Source organism: Balaenoptera physalus, assembly GCF_965194825.1.
Source record: "Balaenoptera physalus genome assembly, chromosome: 12".
Taxonomy (NCBI): Eukaryota; Metazoa; Chordata; class Mammalia; order Artiodactyla; family Balaenopteridae; genus Balaenoptera; species Balaenoptera physalus.
In genome coordinates, this window is record NC_138897.1 from 56,914,050 (window position 1) to 56,939,707 (window position 25,658).

A 25,658-nucleotide genomic window follows, 5' to 3' on the forward strand; every position below is an offset into this window, starting at 1 on the left:
TCCTATGCACTCGTGTAAAAAGGGTGAGAAAAATAGCAGTTCACTGAGAGCAGGCCAACCTGCCCTCTGTAGTAGCACGTGCATTTATGCCCCCAAGTGAGGTTCTTATTCCAATGCATCTTATAAGCTGGTATTCTAAGCTGCCTATTTTTCAAACAAAAAGGCCCCTAAACACAGGTCAGCTACTTTATGTGATGAGCAGAGGAAGGAGGGAGGCGGCCTCCAAGCTGGTGCTGGAGATACTCTGGCAAAGAGGGAGTCTGGTCCTCTGCCCTCAAGGAGTTGGCCAGGGAGTTCCCTGGAGGTCCAGTGGTTAGGACTCCGTGCTTTCATTGCCAAGGGCCCAGGTTTGATCCCTGGTCGGGGAACTAAGATCCAGAAAGCCTCTTGGTGCAGCCAAAAAAAAAAAAAAAGGTGTTGGCCAGTTAATGACAGAATGATAAAATTAATGTAAATGAACACTCAGATTTATCTCATGCCAGTCAATTTGTGAATATATTCTTTTATATGTACACAAACATATTCAAACACCTCAACTGTCTTCCCAAAAGGATGTGTTGTGGCTTAAAAGAATAATGATGATGAAAATAAGATAAGCATTTCTTATGAATAAAATTTAAAAGAAATCTAGGTCAAGGGTAACTGAAGAAGAACTAGATGAGACCACAGAGAGACTTAGCACATAGAAATTTATGCTGTAATATCTTATGAAATAAATACAGTTGGGCCGTGGATTCAGCTCTCATCTTTCTGCAGCCGAATAAAGAAGTTACGAGACTCTCAGTGCTTTAAGAGAAAAGCGGGTTGTTGCCGCAGACATGCTTCTTCCTTGCTGTCATGTCAGGTCCTGAGCCCTCATAAAGGGTAAACTGGGCTACTTAGGGTCTTCAATCGCGTCCTTATAACAAACTCAATGGTAACCTGATTTCTGGGATTCTTAGTGCATTTTGGAGGCCTAATGACAGCACAGTTCAGTAGGAGCGATTCTCTGGGGCTAAAATCTCTGCTCTCCAATTATCCAGCTCCCTTCCTGTAGGAACAGTTATTTCTGGCATGCGTGATTTTGATGAAAACTAGGCAGCCAACAGTTCAAAGGTACATTCTTTGGCAAGGGCCTGGCGAGCAATTATTGTATATTGCAGATTAAGGCCACATCCACATATTTAAAAATCACCCAAATTGAAGGTAGGATTGATGTTTTTCTATAAAAACTTAGAAGTTGACCCAGGACTTGGCTACGGGAGTCATCCCCACTCCTACAGCGTGACCTGAGGCCATGCCTGTGGGCAGGGCCAGGATTTTCCATAGAAAACTGTTTTAAGTCAGTTCCAACACCTGAACAAATAACAATCAAGGCTTGAAAATTCCACTCTGGGAAGCATGGGAATAATGAAAAATCTTAAGTAATAGTTACCAATTTCTCTTTACATCCAGAGAAAAATTTCCAGTGGTACATGGCTGCAATGTTAAATTATAAGTGAATGTTAAAATTTTAAGAATAAATTAGTTGCAAACTGTGCCCCTAAGTAATGAAATGAATTGGACTGTAGGGTAGTTGAATTTGGTCAATTACATTTTGTGTCAAAAGTGATAACTTGGGCTTCATGGTAGTTGATCTTGAGCCATTTTTCCTGATGAAAGATGGTGGGGATCTTTTGTTATTGAGGCCATTCCTAGAGTCTTGATGTGAAAGAACAGACTTGTTTTTCTATTCTCTTTAACAGCAAGCTAGTGTCTAGATCGTCTGAAAGTGGTTTCAAATTATTAAGAGGCAGGTTAAAAACGAGAACCAAAATATATCCTTCCTTTTTCTCATCTGTATAACAGGGATGTTAATAGTATCTCCCTCATAGATTTATTATGATGATTCAATATGTAAAAGCAATAAAAACAGTCTGGGTGCTTTCCTGGTGGCACAGTGGTTAAGAATCTGCCTGCCAGTGCAGGAGACATGGGTTTGAGCCCTGCTCTGGGAAGATCCCACATGCTGCGGAGCAACTAAGCCCGTGTGCCATAACTACTGAGGCTATGCTCTGGAGCCCGCGAGCCACAACTACTGAGCCCGTGCACTGCAACTACTGAAGCCCGTGCACCCTAGAGCCCACGCTCCACAACAAGAGAAGCCACCACAATAAGAAACCCATGCACTGCAACGAAGAGTAGCCCCGGCTCCCCGCAACTAGAGAAAGCCCGCGTGCAGCAACGAAGACCCAACACAGCCAAAAATAAATAAATAAATAAATTTATTTTAAAAACGCACAGTGACAGCAGTAGCATTTTTAAAAAAAAACAGAGTCTGGTACATAGTAAGTATTCAATATATCTTAGCTATTATTGTTATCATATCTCAGATATCGTTATCATATCTCTTTCTTTTGGCTGCACTGTGCGGCTTGTGGGATCTTATTTCCCCAACCAGGGATCGAACCTGTGCCCCCTGCAGTGGAAGCGTGGAGTCTTAACCACTGGATTACCAGGGAAGTCCTCATTTCTCAGAACTTTTGTCTGATTTCACAAAAATAAGTCCTGCTGAATCTCACTCCATAAAGATAAAAGGCAGGTTTTCTAAAATAATCAGTCACTGGAGTCTCTTGAACTAATAACGAAGTTCAGACTGGGGCTTCGTGCACAGAGGTAGAGGCCAAGGGAAAATCAGTGATCATAAATTGCAGACTGCCTTAATACTGTTTTTGATAGATCTCTATGGAGGCTGATAAAATCAGTCGTAGAATTACTGTTTCTAAAGACTGTTAGCTCCTCAGTAGAAAAAATGTCTTGAGAAATTCAGATTAAAAAATTTTAAAGTGGAAATGGAAGATATCCCTTTAAAAAATGGCATAGAGTTTACTCCGAGGTCATCTGTTTTAGATCATACCAGTTATATTGCTGGAGGAAGCAGACTGGCAGGATTTGGAACACAATGGTATTGGACTTTGCACAGTTGTAGGTCCAGGAAGTTTACACGGGGGGCTTGCTGTAAGTTGGCTCCTATAACATCGAGGCTGGGAGCGTGGGCGTTGCCGTTACTGGGTTGGAGTCATGGAGTCATACCCAGAACTAGCTGTGAGCTCGCCAGCAAGCTGCCCCATCTCTCTAAGCTTCAGTTTCCTTGTCTGTAAATCAGGGCAACAAGCATCCGTGGATACAGTTGTTGAGATATGGTTTAAATAAGAGAATGCAATTAAAATAATTAGCACTGTGCTGAACACATTGTTGGTATCTATTATTAGAGAACTTTAATATCAGGTCTGGGGACTTCCCTGGTGGTCCAGTGGTTAAGACTCCACGCTCCCAATGCAGGGGGCCTGGGTTCGATCCGTGGTCGGGGAAATAGATCCTGCATGCATGACTCAACTAAGAGTTCGCATGCCACAACTAAGGAACCCGCATGCTGCAACTAAAGATCTTGTATGCTGCAACTAAGACCTGATGCAGCCAAAAATAAATAATTAATAAATAAATAGTAAAAAAATTTTTTTTAATTTAAAAAATTAAAAGGCAACTTTCTTTAAAAAAATTAAAAATAAAATAGAATAAAAAATAAAATCAGTTCTGTATGTGTAGATAGATCCTTTTCCAGAATCTGATCAGAATCTCCTAGGGAGATGGAGAAACCTGTCCACGGTTTATAAAATTGAGAAAATTAAGCCTCCTTGAAGTCTAGAGTTAGGGTCTAGAGTCACCCTAAATCTTGTTTCCTTACTGATTTTATAGTCAAGGAGGCAAAAGCATTTTAAATCAGGGCTTAATTTTAAATAAATAAGATCCAGGTTGCCCTTTCATTTTCATGTCACGTACCACAGGATTAACCTCTCTAAGATTTTCTGTGCTATCTTCTTAGGCTCAGACCTAGAAGGCCAGGGCCCACGTTTTCCAAACATGAGCCCAATGGATAAAGCCAATTAAAAAAAAAATCTCTTTAATAATCTTAAAATACATAAAGAATAATTGAAAATATAAAAGTTTAAGAGGGATAAAAAGAAGCACAAAAGATGAAAAACATAGAAAATAATTAAAATAAAGGATGATTTTAAAAGGAAAAAAGTTTCAGCTGAACTTTTAAAGGAGTAGAGAACGTTAAAAAGGCAAGAAAAATGTAAAGTGAGAGCTCAGAATGAAATGAAACAGTGCGAGTTAGAACAAAATACTAAAATAGAGCAGAGCTATACAGTTATAAAAGTCTTAAAGACAAGGTAAAAATACATACTTCCAGGGACTTCCCTGGTGGCACAGTGGTTAAGAATCTGCCTGCCAATGCAGGGGACACGGGTTCGAGCCCTGGTCTGGGAAGATCCCACGTGCTGCAGAGCAACTAAGCCTGTGCGCCACAACTACTGAGCCTGTGCTCTAGAGCCCGCGAGCCACAACTACTGTGCCCACGTGCCACAACAACTGAAGCCCGCGCGTAGAGCCTGTGCTCCACAACAAGAGAAGCCACCACAATGAGAAGAAGCCTGTGCACCGCAACGAAGAGTAGTCCCCGCTTGTCGCAACTAGAGAAAAGCCTGCATGCAGTAATAAAGACCCAACGCAGCCAAAAGATAAAGAATAAATCCATCTGGAAGTGATTGGGCAGCAACATCTGCTTAAAGACCCACTTAAGAGTCCTCGAAGCTGGAATAATTTCCCAGCTCAGGGTCCTCCATCGAGGCCACTAAGCGTGGGCTTGGTACCTCTTATATTATTGACAGCCTTCATGCCGTGCTCCTGCATTATTTCCATCATTCCTCCCTATAGCTCCAGGTCGTAGATATTGTTATCCTCATACTACAGAGGAGCAAACTGTTTGGATACGTGCCCTGCTCCACTAGCAGATGGTGGAGCTGGAGCCTGAAGCCCAGCTGATGCCAAAACCCATGCACTATTCTTGATCTTTCTCTGCTTTCCAGGAGACATTATCATCAGCAGCAGCAACAAAGACAATAGCACAATCCCTCGCCCCTTAATCCCTCCCCTTTACCTTGTCAAGATTATCTATCAAGTTAGGAAAGACTGCTGTTCTTAGCAAAGAGCCCAGCGATAGTCAATGTGCAGTGGGTACTCTGTGTATCTTGATAACCCACTGGAGTGTTACATTTTTTTATATCTTCTCCCCCCCCCCCCTTTTTGGGGGTACAAAGTTGATCCCAGTTATTCCATCATTTACCACAGTTCAATCTCCTAAATATTTCCCTCATGTGGCCACTTTTCTCCATCTTCACTGCCACTACCAAGTTCAGGCCACCGTCTTGTCATTCCTTGTATTAGTTTCCTGTAGCTGCTGTAACAAATGACCACCTACCTAGGTGGCTTGAAACAACAGAAATTTATTCTCTCCCAGTTCCGGAGGCCAGGGGTCTGAAGTGAGGACCAAGGTGTGTCAGCAGGGCTGCGCTCCCTCCAGAGGCTCTAGGGGAGAATCTGCTCCTTGCCTCTCTCTTCCAGCTTCTGGTGTCTGCTCACACTCCTTGGCTCGTGGCTGCATCATTCCAGTCTCTGCCTCTGGGGTCACATCGCCTCCTCCTCTGTGTGTGTCAAATCTCTGCCTATCTCTTAGGAGGAGACCTGTGTTTGCATTTGGGACCCACCCAGATAATCCAGAGTAATCTCCCCACCTCCAGATTCTCACCTTAATCACATTTGCAAAGGCCCTTTTTTCACCCTATAAGGTGACATTCATGGGTTCCAGGGGCTAGGATGCAGCTATAGTTTGCAGGGCCGTTTTTCCGTCTGTCACACCACTGAACTTTTGCAACCATCTCTTCCTCCTTTGTCCCACCCAGCAGTCCAAGGTTCCCTAAACACGCAGATCAAATCATGCACGGTGGGCTTTAAACTCTTCAGTGTCTCTTACGGGCCTTGGGATGGTCCTGATTCCCTGATAGGGCCCGTGATTACCTCTCTACCTTCCTCTCCCCCACTTTTCCCTTCCACACTATATTCCACCCCACTCAACTCCCCCTGGTTCCCCAAGGAGGTGGGCTTCCTCGCTCCTCTGGGCCCTTGTGTGTGCCTCCAGCCCTCTCCCGCCTTGTCTCTTTTTGCTGGGCTCATTCTTTTTTTTTTTCTTTTTTCCCTTTGGCTGTGCCATGCGTCACGCAGGATCTCAGTTCCCCAACCAGATATCGAACCCACATCCCCTGCGTTGGGAGTGCGGAGTCTTAACCAGTGGACCACCAGGGAAGTCCCTGGGCTCGTTCTAGTTCATCATTCTGTTCCCGTTTAGACTTTGGACTTCACTTCCTCTGAGAAGGCGTGCTCTGCCCACGCTGGGTTGGTCGTGCCTTTCTGTGCGTTCGGTCAGAGCTCTCACCTCAATAGGGACAGCCTCTCTATCATGTGTCCGCCTGTTCACAGGATGTGCCCCCTGCACCTGGCATGGCACCTGACACACAGTAGGTGCTTAATAAATGATGAGAATACCCGTGAGAGGGGAGCCTCTACATCCACCCTACTGAGCACAATGCTGCAAGCAAGAACACATCTACGCAGAAGAGTTTTTGCTGGAGAGGAGTATCAGTGTGAATGCCAAAAGTTCCCACAGATCTTTATTTTTAAGCATAAATCAAGAATTATGTAATTATGAGATCCAAGAAAATATTTTCATGCTTATTCCTTTGTTTTCTTTCAGGCCATTCCCGTGTTTCTCACTTTGCATAATGTAGCCGAAGTTATCATCTGTGGGCACCAGAAGTGTTTTCAGAAAGAGGTAAATGATTACGCAAAAGGCTAGTTTCACTTCCCTTGCTTGAAATTTCAAAGACGTGCTTTTTATGTATGGTCCAGATTAGTGTCTGCCTTTTCCTGCCATCTGTTTCCAGTCAAGCCTGCCTGACAGTGGTCACTAATTTCAAGGATCACGGTTTTGACATCCCTTCAGTTCACCAAACATACGTGGGGATGCTTGTGGGTCTGAATGGACCTCAACCCCAGGCCAGTGCTGAGCCAGGGCCTGGGGGGCCGAGGTAGAGATGACTGTGGGCCTGGATGGTGGGGGGGGGGACATTCCCCCCCTCCCCCCACTGCATCCCAGCACCACGAGGAAATATTTGGCAAGCTTCCCACAGGGTGCTGGGAGCTTTAGCCCACCCTGGGGACATCCTCTTTTCTTCCCGACCCCAGCTCTGCCTTCCACCAGTTGGAACACGTTTCCTCACCTTCCGGGCCTCCATCCATGAAAAGGGGAGAGAAATGTCACCCACTCAAAGAGTCGTTGGGAGGACACCATGCAGCACAGGTGCTAGTAGGTGCTCCCAACACTTTCTGGCACATAGTAGGTGCTTTGTACCTACTATGTAGTTTAGCTATGATTTTTAACGTTATTGGTGGTTTTAGTTTGGTACCTCTTTTGAGAGTTCCTTTTTTCTGACATCTGCCTGTTTCAAATGACTTCACATCAAAATTTTGGAACTTTTACGCTCGAGAGAGGCTAGTGGGCCATGCAGGCAGCACACTTCTTACAGGTGTGCCGGGGACAGAGAGACACCTTTCCTGTGGCCAAGGCCACTCCACACACCACCGCTCCCGGGGGACCTTTCTGACACATGGATCTGATCATGTCCCCCTACATACAGCCCTTCAGGACCACCCAGAAGCTACCTGGAGGCCTGCAAAGCCCTTCGCCACCTGGGCCCCATCCACCTCTCTGGCTTCAGAAATTCCAGCCACAACCAAACTTCTCACTTTCCCTAGACCATGTCGTGGTGTTTCTCTCCTCTGATCTGTCAGCAAACCTCTTCGTGCACCCCTGTCCCATTCACTCTATGAATATTTCTACGTCCCTGTGTACGTGGCCACCCTGCCAGGCCCGGGTCTGCAGTCGTAAGCAAGAGGCATGATTGCTGCTCTTACAGAGCATCAGCCCAGAAGGGGAGACAGACATTAAACTAAGAATTAGACCCACCTGCTCGATTGTGTGGCTAGAGCAGGCCACTCTGGGGAGGTGACATTAAACAGAGACAAAGGATGAGCAGGAGTTAGACATGGGGATGAGGGGAGGGCTCCCTGGAAGAGGAAGCAGCAGATGCAAAGGACCAGGCATAGGAAGGGACTTGGTGGAAGTCATTCTGGGCTGTGTGGCTGGAGCTTGATGAGAAAGAGAGGGGGTGCTTAGGACGAGGCTGGAGACGGGCCTCTGGGGCTGAACTAGGAATTTGGGATTTATGCTGAGTGCACCGGGAGCTGGGAGGAGCCGGATGGGTTATAAGGCCCACAGACACTGAGCAGCTTCACAGTGTTAAAAGCTCCGCCAGTTTCTGCGGAGGAGAACGGATTACAGGAGGCGAGGGAAGCCTGTAGTGACTCCAGCGAGGCTCCGTACTTCAGGCTAATCTGCCTGCAGTGGGAACCTTCCCTGACACCTCAGGCAGCTTGGGCACCTCCAGCTGACATTTTACTTATCACACCAGCTTGCAATTTCCATATTTCATCAATTCTATCATGTGCTTCTTTTTTTCACATCTAAAATTTTCACTATCGGGACTTCCCTGGTGGTCCAGTGGTTAAGTGCTTCCACTGCAGGGGGCACAGGTTCGATCCCTGGTCAGGGAACTAAGATCCCACATGCTGCATGGTGTGGTCAAATAAATAAATAAATAAAAATAAAATAATTCTTTAAAAAATAAAAAATAAGTTTTCACTATCTGAAATCAGGGTGCTTTTATAGTCAATGGTATGTCCTGGTCTAATGTTTTTGTTTTTGTTTTTTTCTTAGTAGTATAAAAAGTACCAATTTTACAATCAGTGGCATCTTAAATTCAGCGAAATACAGTATGATTTTCCCTGTGTCTCTGCCTGCTTCCAGCCCTCTCATTGCAGTGACCCTGTGGTTGGGTTTTTTTTGGAGCCCCAGGTCTCAGCCCAAGGACTGGAGCTGAGCTGAAATATTCACTAACTGGTCACTTAGGTTCCAGGAGCTGCTCAGGTTCTGGGAGACTAGTCAGACCCTGACTCAATTCCACTCAAATTCCAAAGAAGGCTTCTTATTCACAAAATGGATACCTTTTGTGTGAATTAAAAATGAAGATTTACCTGGTCTAGGGACGAGATCCAGGCATCTTCATGGGATACTGCTTCTTTCTTTTTTTTTGGGCCGTACCATGTGGCATGTGGGTTCTTAATTCCCTGACCAGGGATAGAACCTGCACCCCCTGCATTGGAAGCACGCTGTCTTAACCACTGGACCACCTGGGAAGTCCCTTCATGGGGTATTGCTTCTTGATGGACAAGTCAGATCAGGTAGGAGAAGGTGAGGGTGGGACATGGGGCTGGAGGGTCCTCAGTGTATTTCCACCAAGCAGAGCCCAAGGGCCAGACTCCCAGACCAAGAGGACCTTTCCTCGGAAGCAATTGGGTGAATACCAAAATATTGTGAATCTTCAACTCCATTTCATTACTGACACAAAACAACATCATTTCTTGTCGGGGAAAATTAGGAAACAATTGAGTGGGTTACATATCTATTTAGTTATTTTTAAAAAACCCCTTTTTTTCCTTTACGAATGTCATAAGATATAATAAGTCATAGAAAATGCAGAGAAAAAAAATGTCAGAAATCAACTGTGATCTTACTTCTAGAGGAAACGACTTCATTCTTTCAGTTCAGACATACGTAGAATATTTACAGAAATGATAAAATACATCCTATTTTTCCATTGATCGATTTGTTGGAATTCCTAAATGCCTCATTTCTCTCCACATGGAACTCAGTGTGTTGGCTGGTCCCTGTTTGCAGATTTGTAGGTGGTTTCTAGTAGTTTGGCGTTAAAATCTGCTCTGTGATGAAGATGACCGTGATATGTGCTTCATATGATTTATATTTCCTGATCATTCAGCCTGGAGCCATGACCAAGCGACCGGGTGTCATGAGGAACATGGTTGGACGCCGCCTCTCAGACTTGACCTGTGACTCCGGACGAGGGCTGTTTGGTCCGTTATGTGTCAGGTTTCCCTAGAATGGCCTTGGGAGAGTAGAGTTGACCTCTTCATGACCTCGCTCCCAGATGATGAGAATAAGCTCTATCTGGGCTGTGGTTCATTGTCACCATCCATAACTAGTTCTTTGTGTATGTGCACACACACGCACACAGTTTGACTCTAAGTTAGCGTGTGGCTTGTGGAATTAGTCTCACTAACTTGCAGATATATTTGTCACGGTTTAACCTTAGAATACTGCTATTCATTCATTGGTTCGCTCAACATTTATGAAGTAAATGCTACATGCCAAACATCTTGCTAGGTCTACAGCTACAGATGTGGAGAGACACATTTATCACCCTCCCAGAACTCAGGCTGAATGGGGAGCTGACATGTAAACAGGTGCTGGGATGCCCATAGAATGTCCTATGGGCTGGAACAGGCGTGTGAGTGCACTGGGGGGCGACCGCTGGTAAGTCTGCTTGCAAGGGCCAGATTTGAACCCAGTCACGCAAATGGGTAGGAATTTTCTGGGCACTCCAGGCAGAGAGGAAGCAGCCAATGAAGGCCAGTGGCCTGAAAGGGCCGGCGGGTGTCACTGCAGGACTGGCTGTGACAGAACAGAGTCCAAAAGGGTCAGGCTCTGGAGCGCGATTGCCTGGGCGCACACCCTGTGATCCCGAGCAACTTACCTGATTTCTCTGTGCCTCAGCATCCTCATCTGTAGCACGTAACCCAGGACTGTACATTAACCCGCAGTGACACGAGTCAATATGTGTCGAGCACCTAGGACAGCACCAGCAGCCCTCAGAGCGCGTTAGCTTACCCAGAGCGGCGTCAGCTACTTACTGTGACTTTGGCAAGGTGACTCTTGAGGAGTTATAGTGACCCACGCAGAGCTGAGATGTCGTTGGGACTTATCACTGGGTGATTTGGGGACCGAGGGGCTTGCGGAGGGGAATCCCGGACACAGACTCCTCGGGTGCTCTCGGAGCCTTGGGGGCTGGAGCTCCGTAATGAATTTCTCGCTGGTTTTCAGTCTCCATGTCTCAGGTTCTGGGCTCCTGTAGTCAGAGGAGGTCAAAATAAAAAGGACTGTCTCCTCTGTGGGATGGGCAAACTCCTTCAGGCACTAGGGTTGATTTGCTGCCCTGTAACGGAAGCCCCCAAGCACCTGCTGGTGAACATGTCACTCATGGAAGAGTTGAGCATTCATTCTTCTTCCTCCAAACTCTGGAGAGGTCAGCTTTATTTAGCTCAGAATCTTTTAGTGACACGTTTTCCCATGTTGGGGGCAATTATCCAGGTGGGAACCAGGTCACCTCCGCGTGTGTCATCCTTTCTGTACTGAAGGGATAAGTGTCCCCACCGGGGGGCAGTGGAGTCAAGGTTGGCTTTGCCTTTGGTCTCTGCTGAGGCCGGTTCCACAAAGATGAAAGATAACGTATAAGAGGTAACAAAGGATCTAAAGATGGGAGCCACTGCTTTGTACACACACACATCGTGTGTTTATTAAAACAATGCATTGTGGATTATTTAGTCACACATGAAAGCTTAAGATAGCCTTCATAGCAAACCACATGTTTCTCTTGCCAGTGCTTTACTTTTTTTAAAAATTGAGATATAATTGACAGATAAAATTATATTTGTTTCAGGTGTTCAATATAATGATTCATTGTTTGTATATATTTCGAAATGATCAACACAATAAGTCTAGTTAACATCCATCACCAAGCATTTGTTTTTCCTGTGATGAGAAGTTTTAAGATTTACTCTCTTAGCAACTTTCGAATATATTCAGTACAATATGGTGTTGTTAACTATAGTCACCACACTGTATGTTACGTCCCCAGGCTTTGCTTATTTTATAATAACTGAAATTTTGTACCTTTTGAGTGCTTCATTTTTAAACAATATGTTCATAGTTCACACTTTATCTGAGCTGGAGTAAAAGAAAATTGCAGTTTGTCCTCAACTAGCAAAATAATCCTTCTGAAATGTCCAGAATTAATCTATTATCTTGCCTGACCATTTCCCCTGTCAAATATGAAAAAAATCTATGCTTCTTCCTGCTAGAGCTTTCTTCCCAAGTGCCAAGGACTAATTCCCTTGAACTGACCAATAAAAAGGAGGTAACAAAGGTAGAGTATGCATTAGAATTTCTTCATTTCAGGGAGCTCTAAACGGCAATTTTGGATTTCCCCAATCTGCCCTTTTTTCCTTCTCTCTAGGGGTGGAGTCAAATGTCCCTTCTCCTTTTTTCTGTTTCCTAATTTACACATCATACCAGAGAATTTATAGCAGTGCTCAGGGTCAGAGCTGGATTAATGAAAGGAAAATTTAGAGACAGACCGGAAGAGAAGTTGAACAAGAGCTTAATTTCTTTTCCTACACAGGGTACAATTGATTTCTCTCTCCTTTTCATGGTGTGTAAGATATTCGAAGGCTTGGGCGTGGCATCATTTTGCTTTTTTGTGGGTAAACATAGCTCTAATGGTGAGAGTGGTAAAACTACTCATCCAGAGTGCTTTGCTGAAGTGACTCAACTCTGGACCTCTGAGTCATCCTTCATTTGGTCCAAGCAGAAAAAGCCTCAATAAATACTGAAGTGCAGCAAGTTGTTAAGCCCCCAATAAACTTATTCATAATTTATGTGCCTCTTGATCTAAATATTTACTTTTAAGGGGAGCAAAAAAGAGTTTTTAAAGACTAACTGTACGTCTCTTTATTTTCATACAGAAAACATCTCCTGCAAAGATCTGTAGGTAAGTTAAAAAAAAAAACAAAAAACAACAACTTCACAAACATCTAAAATAGAAGATTTAACCTGATATTAACTTTGATGAGAAACCGTCTGTTGACAATCCGTACTTGAGAGTTGACAGAGGAATTTATTACAGACACTTATATATCCCTATTTTGTGTCTTATTCTCAAATTTGCTCTTTTTTTTTCTGAAATATTTTATCCCTAAGGGGAAAACAACTCGTGCTAGATTTCAGCCATTGATGCCCAGAATTTCACTAAGAGTTGTGCAAGACTGATGAAGAATGAAAATGGAAAAATGGAAATGACTTAAAGTTTTAAAAATAATGTTTGAACCTCATTGGGTTTTTAAGAATTCCCATGGTGGAGAAAGTACTGCCTGCGAATCCACGGATCTGAGTCGTGGTCTTGGGCCACACGGCGCCGTGACCGTGGGCAGGTTTCATACCTCTCTGTGCCTCAGTTTTCCCAGCTGAAACATGAACTGGGCTGGACCCTCTGGCAGGTCCCCGTGCTCCTGTTGTGCTAATTCTGACCTGGACGCCTTGTCCTCTGGTGGCCTTCCTGCTTCCTTGGCAGTAGCTGCGAAGCTCGGTCCTGAAGATAGAAAACCAGCAGAATGTTTTGATACGTGGATTTAGGACTTTTTGTTTCATATATTTCTGGGCTTTCATCCAATCTTCTTTTTTTTTGCCTTTATTACAGGCTGCTACTTGAAGAAAAAAAAAATCCCACTGTCAGGACGCATCCTCTTGTTTAAAATACTAGCAGGTGTTAAAGAGAGGCATTAAAACCCATTTATGCCTGATGTAATCAGATGTTGCTCAAGGCCAAGTTTGGTGGGAAACCAGGGGCTGCCTCACACCTGGCACTTCTCCCCTCAGCCCTGAGGGCTTGTCTGCTTGAGGGGATCTAACGCTCATTGCCTGTGGATGGGGAAGCATCCTGCATCCTCTAAAGCCTCTGTCCACTGCAGGCAGACGCCAAAGCCATGAGGGTTCTCCTCTCCCCCAGCCTACAACCTGCCTATTCCTGTGCAGTCCCAGAAACCCTCCTGGACAACCTCCCTCCTCTCACCCGACCCTGGCCTCCGAATCCCTCAGCAGTCGGGTGCCGGGGGATCGTCTCCAGGCTGTTTGCGTGTGTGCCTTTAACGTTGGCGAGGCTATAGGAGCGGGTGGATTGGAGTGGTTAGAACCGGTCCCGCGTTGTCCTGCCCTTCCTGAGGCCCTGAGGCCCCAGCTCTGAGGGTTCCTCTGTGCCCATCCTCCTGCCTCAGGCCCAGCAGCCGTGCTAGTCTTTTAAGGGGTACACTGTGTGATGACAACAGTGAGGACTGTGTGGGGGGGGGGGTTGTGGACAGAATTGATTAGCATCACTATTGCCAGTGTACTTAGGTGATGAGTATCAGGTTGTTGTGTATTACGTATATATATGTAAGTAATACAGAATTTGATACGTATATAGAACATATACTGGTGTGAGATGTCATATGATAAAGTCCCCTAACAGTGAAAATGCTGTATTCACTGCCCCCGTTTATGTCTTTGATCCTTTGCTGTTCGCCACGTAACGCAGTGGTCAGAAGGGACCCAACCCTGAATATTGTTGTTGCATCATAAAATGGAAAGAGGGGGAAAGAGCATGTGGTCCTTTGGGTTTTGTATTTTCTGGTGCCTTTCTTTAGGAGGAGAGAATGATTAGGAAAAGCTATAGGCCAAGATATTTTGGTCTATGAAACCCATATACCATCTAAAAACCACTGATTTCTAAGCCAAAAAGTATCTCCAAATCGACTTTCTAATGAATGAGAAAATGTGAAAATATCTGTGATTGGCAATGTTACTTTTTTGTGCAAGAATTATTAAAAAAAACCTTTTGTTATGGAAATTTCTAAACAGATATAAAAGTAGACCGAATAGTATAATGAAGCTCTGTAGACTCATCCCCCAGATTCAACAGTTTTCAACTTAAGCCTCTACCCAGCGCCTCATTTCAGCAAATCCCAGGCATTGTAGCATTTCAACCATAAATATTTTGGTATGTATAAGAGATTTTTTTCTAATGAAACTTTTTTTTGTTTGTTTTATTTTATTATTATTTTTTTTGGCCACGCTTCGTGGCTTGCAGGATCTTCGTTCCCCAGCCAGGGACTGAACCCCTGCCCTTGGCAGTGAAAGCGCCGAGTCCTAACTACTGGACCGCCAGGGAATTCCCTTATTTGGGAAAAAGTTTAAACGGATAGAAAAGCTGCAAGAAAATTACAATGAACTCCCATATACCTTTTATCTAGATTCACCCACTGATAACGTTTTTTGTATTTGCTTTCTTTCTCTCTCCATATATACATATGTACATATATATCACATAAAATATGTAAGAATATATACATAATTATTCTTACTCTTATTTTTTTCTGAACCATTTGGGAATAAGTTGCAGGGGTTATGACTCTACCCCTAAATACTGCAAAGCGTATCTCCTAAAAATAAGAAGCTCTTGTATAACCACAGTACAATGATTAAGTTTAGAAAATTAACATTGGCTACAATACTGTTATGTAATATTGAGTCGATGTTCAAATTTGGCCAATTATCCCGATATTGTCTTTTATAGTAATCTCTTCCCCCAAAGATGTCATGTGTCTTTCGTATCCTTTAATCTGGAACAGTTCCTCGACATTTTATTGCCTTTCATTGCCTTCATAGTTTGAATAGTGTAAGCCCATTGTTTTGTGGACTGTCCCTGAATTTGGGTTTGTCTCAGTGTTTCCTTGTGATTCAGTCCAGGTTATGCATATTTGGCAGGAATACCACATGAGTGACGTTGTGCCCTTCTCAGTACATCATATCAGGAGGCACATGATGTAGCTCTGTCCCACTATTGGAGATGTTAAGTTTGATCATTTGGATAAGGCGATAAGTTTGCAATGTGCTTTCTGTGGTGTTTTCTTATTGGTAAGCGGAATAACTGTAGTCTGCTTGCCCAATTTTCCACTAGTGTATTTTTGGGGATCGGTAGTTTAAAGAAGCCTTCTTTTTTATATACTGTTTTTCTCAAGTGAGCCAGCTGTGGTTTTGCACATGTCCTGCAAATGCCTGTCTCTGGGAAGATGGCTAGCCGAGCCCCAGAGAAGAAACTGGTGTCAGCAGAGCACATAATTGAAAACTACATGGGTAGTGAGGTTCTCAGAGGATGAACGGGGGAATTGGGTGTGGTCTCATGAGATCTTTGCCTCATCCGAGCTCCAGTCTGTGTATTTCAACCTCCACACTCTTCGGGACTCACCCTTGATGTTGACAAGTGAAGCTGTGTGTTTACCTCCTCTCCACAGTGCCCTCTTCCTCCTGGCTGCCGCAGGGTGCCTGCCCTTCAACGACTCCCAGGTGAGTTCAGGCAGACTCACTTTGCCTTCCAGGTATCTCTGAAGCCTGCGTGGATGAGCAGAATTTCCGAATCCTTCCTTTGAGAAGCAGGATAGCCCTGGTCTATACAAAGGCATGTAAAAGCAAACTTTTGGGGCCCTAGGGCACCTTTTGGCCAGGCCAACCCCTGTCCTCAGGTCTCTGCCTTCTCCCAAGGCTGCAGCAGGGGAGCCCGCAGACCTTGGGCCTCTGGGTGCCGCGATGGGGGCGGGCCACCCTCTGTACCTGCTGGGAGGACCTGCACGTCCAAATGACTACAGCCCCACACACTGAGGCGAAGTTGATTTTCCTTTCCTCTCATCCCAAGGGCCTCATCTGCACAGTGATTTTCACTTTGTCAGACTGAGTTTTTCTTTATTAGGCATTGAGAACCCACCCCCACCTCCAGGAGTCATCTCATTTCGGGCTCTTTTTTTTCTTTCTTTTCTTCCCCAGCATTTATTCAGTTTCCATCAAGTGTTAGGCACCGAGCCAGGCTCTGGGGGCACAAGGAGGAATTGCCGTCATCCAGGCAGAAGTCGGAGTCTAATCAGAACAAAGGGGAGGGGGCAGACGATGAACAGATAATTATAACACAGGGAGGCCAGGGCTCTGTCCGGGGAGGTGTGGGATCCTTCGAGAATAGGGAGCTTGCTGTGTGCCAGTCTCTGTGCCAATGCTTTAGTGCCTTATTTTATTTAATCTCACAGCAATTCCACAAGGGTAGCAGCTATTATTATCTCCATTTCATAGCTGAAGAATAGCGAGGCCCAAAAGGTCACCAGCTAACAAATAAGTGGGGATTTTAGAATTTAACCCAGATCTTTCTTTTTTCTTTCTTTCTTTTTTTTTTTTTAAGTCACTGATCCTTTATTTTGTTCCAGTTAATATATCAAGTATTAGTAACATGAAAGCTATCATATATTGAACACTTGTGTGCCAGGCACTGTGCTAAGACCTTTGTATACTCTGTTTCATTTAATTCTCACAACAAACCTTGAATAGTTAGGATTCTTATTTTACAGAAGAAGAAACAGACTTAGATTAAAATAATTTTTTCAGCTGCTTGCTATAGTCAGTGTGTAGATGGTGGCACAACCAGTCTTCAAACCTAGACTTGTCTGCCTCCAAAAGACATGTTTTTAATTACCATGCTAGTTTATAGCAGATGGGCAATAGTCTTTTGGATGTGGGGAAGGGAAGGGGGCAAGAGAATTAACCCAGATCTTTCTGATGCTGGAGCCAGGCTCTGCTTACTGTACCTAAATCTTGAAGGGTGAGGAGGAGCAAGCCAGGAGAAGAAGGCAGGTACGGACAGAGCCCTAGAGGTGTCCTGAGCGGCCTGTGATTCAACTTTATTGAGCACCTACTATGTGTGCGTCCCTGGGCAAATTCCTGCCCTCTTTGAATTAATCATCTAGTGCGGGGTGGAGACAGAGACAGGTCACAAGTAAAACAGAGTGTGTCAGGTGAGATAAATGGAAAAAATAAGGAAGGGCAGAAGAGGTGGGAGTGCCCCTCAGCTGAGTTGGCCAGGGACGTGCAAGTTCTCTTTCTCTGGAGGGGGATGGGCAGTGGATGGGACTGATTGGGTTGACAGGAGGTTGTCATAGGGATTCTTGGGTGTCCTGAGTTTGGATTTCATCCTGAAGTCACTGGGGGATGACTGGATTGATTTTAAGCAATAGGCGGCACCATCAGGTCTACTTTTTAGAGATGCAGTGCTGGGGAGTGGGGGGGATGGGGAAAGAGATGCTGGGGGCAGGGAGCCCTGTTAGGAAATGTTGTAGGCAACTGGGTGAGAAATAAGGAGGGACTGGCCCAAGGCCCCAGAGTCCTGTCTGGCACCATGCCTGGCACTGTGCATTGATGTTTAGTGTTTCTGATCCCGTTTGTCTGTACTTACAGCCATTTTTTTTTTTTTTTTAATCTTGTGTTACAGTTTGATCCAGATGGTTATTTCTGGGCTGTAATTCACTTATTCTGCGTAGGTAAGGGTTTTTTAATAAATTTATTTATTTATTCATTTTTGGCTGTGTTGGGTCTTTGTTGCTGTGTGGGCTTTCCTCTAGTTCTGGTGAGTGGGGGCTACTCTTTGTTGCGGTGCGTGGGCTTCTCACTGCAGTGGCTTCTCTTATTGCGGAGCACGGGCTCTAGGCGTGTGGGCTTTAGTAGTTGTGGTGCACGGGCTCTAGAGCGCAGGCTCAGTAGTTGTGGCACACGGGCTTAGTTGCTCCGCGACATGTGGGATCATCCCAGACCAGGGCTTGAACCCGTGTCCCCTGCATTGACAGGCGGATTCTCAACCACTGTGCCACCAGGGAAGCCCCGTCAGTAAGTTTTTTTTTTTTTTTTTTTTTTTTTTAAAACAGCTAAGGGTCTGGCTTTTTTTTTTTTTTTTTTAATTATTAGCACCTTTAATTATTATTTATTTATTTATTTATTTGTCTGTGTTGGGTCTTCGTTTCTGTGCGAGGGCTTCCTCCAGTTGCGGCGAGCGGGGGCCACTCTTCATCGCGGTGCGCGGGCCTCTCACTATCGCGGCCTCTCTTGTTGCGGAGCACAGGCTCCAGACGCGCAGGCTCAGTAGTTATGGCTCACGGGCCCAGTTGCTCCGTGGCATGTGGGATCTTCCCAGACCAGGGCTCGAACCCGTGTGCCCTGCGTCAGTAAGTTTTTAAAGAAGTCTTACTGAAACAATTGAGACTTATTATTCCTTATCATATATCCACTTTTTAGTGATCCTGGACAATAGGAAGATTAAATCCAAGGTGTCAAGGTTAAAATTAAATGGGCATTTTTCTGGTTTGATTTTCCTGTTTTGGAGTTTTCCTGAAATGTTTGCAGTTTCCATAGAGTCTCACCTTTCTCGTGACAAACATTAATTAACTCGCCAGGGCCCAGGCTTCGCTTGCTCAAATCCACTTGTGCAGTGCTGGTTGGTCTTCTCTAAAAATGGTGAGAAGAGATCCAGATGCAGAGGTTTGTGTCAAAAACACTCTCTTTCAGCAGTATACCAAAAAAAAAAAAAAAAAAAAATTAAGTGGGTGAAATAAAAGGATCGTCTACTTTATTTCAAACCAGTGTTTCCTATCTGTAGTCTTAGGGGGACAAACAGTGCCCTGACTTTGTGACACATGGGTCAGAAGTCCAGCGGTGTTTCTCATGTGCACCATCAAAGGAAATCCAGGCTTCCTGTTAATTGTGTCCTTCTGGGGACCACGAGCCTTTCCAGCCCAGCGCTCTCTTTATGAACTGCATCATCTGGGGGATTACCGAATGTGCATCCTTGAAATTCTCCAAAGTGCTCTTGGTCGCCCCCTATTGGCTGCGGGTGACCCTTGCAGGGAAGAGGGGCCCTTCTCCCTGCAGATTTCATGCTTCCCAGGAAGCACCAGCCGCCCCCTCCACAGAATGCCGCGTGCCAGTGACTTGTGTTGCTTCCTTTCCAGGGGCTTATAAGATACTACAGAAATCCCAGAAACCCAACGCGTTAAGGTAAACTTTTAAAGTTTGGTGAGTCGTCATTTGGTTAAAGGAAAGGGGTGAGACCCACGGGGTCGTGAGCTTCTTCCTTCAGCCAGAGACTCCATGAGTCCAGGATGGGGGGAGGGCAGCAGGCCGGGTCCATCAGTACCTGAACCACCGCCAGCGATGTGCGAAGAGCCTGGAAGTCTCTCTCCTCTTCCTTCAGGGCGGCCGTTTAGATGGCATTTTGACAAAAATTGCGTGACCGGCTGCCTTGGGCCCCAGTTCACTTCCTGCAGCTCAGAGGCACAAGTCTTTTTTCTTGTATCTCCAACCCCTTCCTAACTTTAGACCCAGAAGTCTCCCCTGTCACCAGCTCTGTTCTGGGGTAAAATGAGGCCTTTGTTGAGGGCAGTCAGTGGAACAGAGTTGCTGAATGTAAATGAAAAAGATGAGAATTCAGGCCTTGGTTGGGCTGGAGCCACCAGGTCAGAGCCCTCCACTGGCCAGCTGGCCCCTGGGTTTCGGGGCCGCCTGAGGGCCACAAAGAAAGGTCTGAAGGGACTGACTCCTGGGAGAAGGTTATACATGCTGAGGGTATGTGATGGGTCCCTAGAGCACCATTTTTTCTTTGAATAAAGTGTTTTTTCAGCAAGAAGCCAGTAGAGTTGTTAGATACAATACAGGATACCCAGGTAAATTTGAATTTCAGATAAGCAGTGAATAATTTTTTTAGTTTAAGTATGTTTCATGCAATATTTGGATCATACTGATACTAAAACATTATTCTTTATGTGAAATTCAGATTTATTTGGGTGTCCTGTATTTTTATTTGTCAAGTATGGTAGCCCTAGAAGCCAGTCCAGTGACCTGAGAGAGCTGACACTCCTTTTAAAATGGCAAATGTACACATAATCGGCCACAAGTGAAAATGCATGTGATAGTACTAAATTGGAAATGTTTTTAAAAAACGAGCCAGGAAATGGTTTTGAATATAAAGTACTTTTCTTAGTGTTTATTAATGATTTATAAATGTAGGAACTTGTACATAGATCTAATTTATTAATGGAAGAAAATGACTACTTTGTGTATGTTAAACACATATTATTTCACCTTTTATTTATTTATTTATTTTTCTCATTTCTTAGTGACATTGACCAGCAGTACTTAAACTATCTATTCAGGTAAAATATAATTTAAATTTTCAAAGAATAACTCATATTCTTCTAGAGCTAATGGATTTTTGTTTTCCAATAATGTATATATTTTCTATTAATTAAATTTTTTTATTGGAGTATAGTTGATTTACAGCATTGTGTTAGTTTCTGCTGTACAACAAAGTGAGTCAGTTATATCCAGTAATATTTTGATAAGGGAGATCTGAGCCAGTGTGCCTGCCTGCCAGGAAGGCAGGCTAAATAATTGGTGAGATGATCAGAATTGCGGAAACTAAATAGTAGTCCTGCCGTTAGGCCAGGCAAGAAGGGCTTCCATCCAGCCCCACACTTCAGAGAGCCATGCCTCTCCCCAGGGCATATGGAGTCTGTAAGGCTAAGAGCCCACACCCTTCCTTCTAGACTGGGACTTGGAATTTCCTACCCAAGTGGATTCCAAGGCCTCCCTGGGTCTGTCTTCTTAACTCATTCCGAGACCCAATGGATGTCCAAAGAAAGGCTGTTAGTATGAGGGATGTGGATGGAGGGTGGGCTTGCAGACTGAGGTGTCCACACACACGTTTAGGTCCTTGGGTGCAGGATGGAGCCTGGTGTCGTGAGAGAAGAGGGTGCACTGGGAGCCGGGAGCCAGAGGCAGGATCTCTCCACACCGCCACCTTCTGACAAGAAGCTCCAAGGACTCCAAGAATTCTAAATTTTAATCTGGACTTTCAGGTTGCTTTGAAGGTGTATTTGTTAGGGTAGGATGAAGTTTGAGGCTTGATTTATAATATTCAAGTGTAGTATATGGATTTCCATTTGTACCGTTGCCCCAAGCCAAGTAAAGAATAGGGGTTGGCTGCTAAATAGAATAGCTGGGGAGTATTCTTGCATTCTGAGAGCCCCACATGGTGCACTGAGGGACCCAATTGAGAAAGTGAGGTTTTGCTGTCCCGAACTCAAGTTTGCCTAATGCAACAACATTCAGTCCAGAGGACCAAGGTCGGAGAGGTGCCTCTCAGCCTTTGGCCACATGGATTTCTGCAGGAAGTTAGCTTAAAACGTTCAAGAGCTGTGTTCTCTACCTACAGGTAAAGTTCCTAAATATCTTAGTATTTATGAAAATGCCTTTTTGAAGACAGGATTCAACCCAAACATAGCTGGGGCCTCTTTTGTACTCAGTGGAACAGTCATTAGTTCCACTCTGCCCAGACCCACCAGCTGCCTTTTCAAGAGGTGTTTCTGAAAATGCAGAAGACTCTTGGTGTTTGAAATGTTTCCATGACATCGGAGTACTTTAGACAGCTCTTTTTCCCCACAGAGCTTATAGCCAAGGCGAGCAGCAGAGGGTTTTGGGGGTGGAAAAAAACAGCCGCTGTGACCCCCAGCTAGTTCTCCTGCCCTCCCCTGTGTGAGGGTGTCACTGCCTGGGAGCCAGGTGCTTAAGACTTCCTGCCTTAGCCCACTGCACACCCCGCTAAAGCCACGCTGCTGTTTCCACATCTTCTTTCAGTACAAGTGATGAAGATGAACCAGGGCTGAGATTCGATTTCCCACAGGCCCTGGGTATTAGCATCCAGAGATCTGTGTTCACTCAGCTCTGTAGGGCAAGCTGTGCCTGTAGGTGCCAGCCCGGAGCTCTGCCTGCTGGTTTGAAAACATAGGGAGAACCTGCTATGTATCTGGCCCTGCTAAATACTTGAGCTCCAAAGATGAATAAAATATGGTGCTTGCTCCACAGGACATCACAGTGTAGGAACTAGGAGGGTGTAACTCTATATTTACAAAATTCAGACATGGACCAGAGAGCCAACTCTTTTATTTAATTATCTCTTATTTTTAACTCCCTAGTGTTTTCTTTTAGAGTCACCCTTTGGGGTGATTCCGATGATGGCATTTGGGATACCATGTCAGGCCCTGGGAGATGTTTTGGGATGGAAAGGGACCCCTCACATCCTGCCATAGGAGCAATAACTTCTGCTGCTGACGTTGAAGCCGAAAGGGGATCCAGCGAGGTAGAATAATGGAGTATGTACAGGGCATGTGTTTTCCGGAGAAAGAAGAGACAGCAAGCAGACAGCCCACGAGAAGGACAGGAAATCTCCAGTCTTGTTTGTAGTGTGTGTATTTTTTTTTACAGCTAGATGCCTGTAAACCCTTGTCTCACAAACCTACAACTTCCGAATGACCGGAATTCTTGTGGCCATTGTCACAACCCTCCTCTCCTCCTGCCTCTTTCTGTGATACTGCTCCTCTGAAAACCATCAGAAAAACAGAAATGATGCTGGGAGATAACCCAAGAGCAGGGCAGGGCTGATGAGCTAACATTGGTTTCCCTGGCTATCATGTCACCAACTGGAGATTTGTGGCAGTGCTTCCCGATCCTGGTACTTTATAGCTGCCGGGAGCCATAACAAATAAAAACAATGGATGCCCGGACCATACCCTCAGAGATTCTAGCCAGGATGTTTCACTATTTGGATGTGTATCCAGGGTTAAGAACCAGAGCAGGCCATCCAACGCTTTAAGAAAACATTCCTTCTTATATTTGAATTAAAAGTTTCATTCCTAACCTCCAACTAAATCAGCTGCCTGCGTGGCATGAGTTTTGACGGAAGAGGGTATGGAAGGTGGGCTTAGGACCGCGCAAAGGCACTTGTAGACAGGCGCCGGGAGATGGGACAGGCTTCCAGAGATGAAGATGGGAGAGAGCCAAGCACAGGTATGGCCTGCATCATCCCAAACAGCATCAACTGCAAATTGGTCCAGGTAGTTTTCAGACACAGGGTGGATGGCATGGGTCATTTTGTGGGCTAGCTTCCTGGAAGTTTACCTATTCTTCTGTGTAGTTAATTTTGTGATTTAGCTCACAAATAGATTTAGCTCACATTCAACAGCTAACTTTTAGGCTGCAGCCTATTTGTAATTTAGACTCTGCTTTGTTTAGCTGACAAATACTCTCTGTAGATTAGGTGAATATGAGAATCATTAGTGGCAGGGCTGACCGTCCAAGAGGGGCACGGACCCTCAGAGGCCATCACAGGGGAGATCCAGCCCTCCTGCCAAAACCTGAGGCATTTCAGGAGATTCTCACCCTCTCCCTGACAAGTTGGATCTAGGCAGAAGGAGACCACTCAGTGCAGATAATTTGCTTTTAGGCAAATCTCACTATTTCCAAGTATGAATGGATGAAAATGCATGTTGTTTTCTCAGTGCTGGGGAAGCTTCCTTCACGAGTCTGCTGTTTCTTTTTCAGTGTGGTGCTCCTGGCATTTGCATCTCACCCCACAGGTAAACATCCTTTTGTTTGTTTGTTTGTTTATCTTATTGCCCATTCGACCCAGTGCTCTGACTCTGGTTATATCTCTGACAGAAATTTTGAAAGAGAATGTAGCTGCCTTCCAGGGTGTCACACTTAAGGGTTAGGAATGGCCCACATACTTGAAACTGTTCTTAGTATCCCGTTATGGATTTATTGCCCATGAATTTAACCTTTTTCCATCTTTTATTGTTGATGTTTTCATCTGGTGCAATCTCAGATGTATGGGCAGGTTTATTATCTGCCAAATAAACTAGTGCTTGCTTTGTCCTTTTCTAAAATTCTGCCTTCAAGCATCCAGAATTGCTCTTCAATCCTAGGGCTAAAGATTTGGTGGAGAAGTTCAAATTGCCCCTATTTCTCAGTGACATCCTTTTATATATTTTTATCATATATTGTCATCCAGTTTTCATAATTCCAGATTAAAGAAGTCATTTTAAAACTTACCTTCACCCATATATACACTGATATGTATAAAATAGATAACTAATAAGAACCTGCTGTATAAAAAATAAATAAATAGAATTAAATTTTAAAAAAAACAAAAAACTTACCTTTACCCTGTTGCTGCCTCAATTACCCTAGAGTTGTTTTCCAAATTGAGGAATTTTCTGTAATACTCTATTTCATTGTGTTTTCTTACTTTGAAAGGTTTTGAAGTTGATGCAAAAATAAAGCAAAAATATCTGTGTGCAGCACGGCTGAAAATACACATTTTATTGGTCACACTCCTTAAACTAATGTTTATTGACCTTTGCTATGCATGAGGCATTACCCAAGCCCTCAGGGTCTCAGTCTCTTATCCGGAAATTAAGAAAGGTGGACTGGATTATTTCTGAAGCCCCTTCTAGCTCCCTGCTGTGCCCCAAACAGCAACCCCTTTCTGTTTGTGTTTTTAGCCGCTTCAGACTGTTTGAACTAATATCCTCAGGGAACTGCTGATGGTGACTCGGGTCATGTTTCTAGATTGGATATGACATAACCGAACCGCTGTCTCATTAGCATAATTTGAATTATTTTTTCTCCATGAGTGCTTCTACACTTGCCCATACTGAAGCACATCCACTGTTTTCTGCCCACTCCCATAGCCTGGAAACCTACCCTTTGTAAAATTACAAGTCATATGAAACCCTGGTGTTGACCCTAAACACCTACCTGTACCGCTGAGTGTCGCCTCCAAATCCCGCCTCTCAGCATTCCTTCGTGCAGCCAGAGGGTTGCCACCCAACAGGTATTTCAGAGCCTACTAAGTGTCTTCTGCCTTTCAAACAGGTTTTTAATCAAAGACCTTTGGAGAGTTATGCTTGCTGGTTCTTCTTGGTTTACATGTTCATTTTCTCCCTGAGTGATTTCTAGTGGATTTGGGTGAATGATATTCACTTAAAGAAGTCGCTCTGCCTTTCACTAACAGGTTATGCTAGTTCATTTGTTACACTCACGCTTATCAGAGCTGGAAGGAACCTTAGTGATTATCCAAGGTGCCACCACATTTTACAAATGAGGAAATTGAAACCCAGAGGAGTTAAGTGATGTGACCAAGAGGATGCTGAGGAGGTGGGTAGCAGAGGGAGACTGGAGTTTAGCTGAAGCTTCCCTGCGAGGGGGTGCCCCACGGCCGTAGGGGTCAGGAGTCCTGTGGGCCTCAGTAGCCATC

General features: G+C 44.6%; 1 protein-coding gene across 2 annotated transcripts in view; it reads left to right on the top strand.

Annotated features, from left to right (window-relative positions):
* Nucleotides 1-25,658, top strand: part of TMEM241 (transmembrane protein 241) — a 113,460-nt gene that overhangs the window by 37,317 nt on the left and 50,485 nt on the right. For both annotated transcript variants that reach the window (XM_082418731.1, XM_082418732.1), the window contains 7 exons: nt 6,611-6,688; nt 12,634-12,659; nt 15,994-16,045; nt 18,006-18,054; nt 19,516-19,561; nt 20,680-20,715; nt 23,942-23,976. In XM_082418731.1, the coding sequence (XP_082274857.1) occupies nt 6,611-6,688; nt 12,634-12,659; nt 15,994-16,045; nt 18,006-18,054; nt 19,516-19,561; nt 20,680-20,715; nt 23,942-23,976 (322 nt within the window). The remainder of the gene's footprint in view (nt 1-6,610; nt 6,689-12,633; nt 12,660-15,993; nt 16,046-18,005; nt 18,055-19,515; nt 19,562-20,679; nt 20,716-23,941; nt 23,977-25,658) is intronic.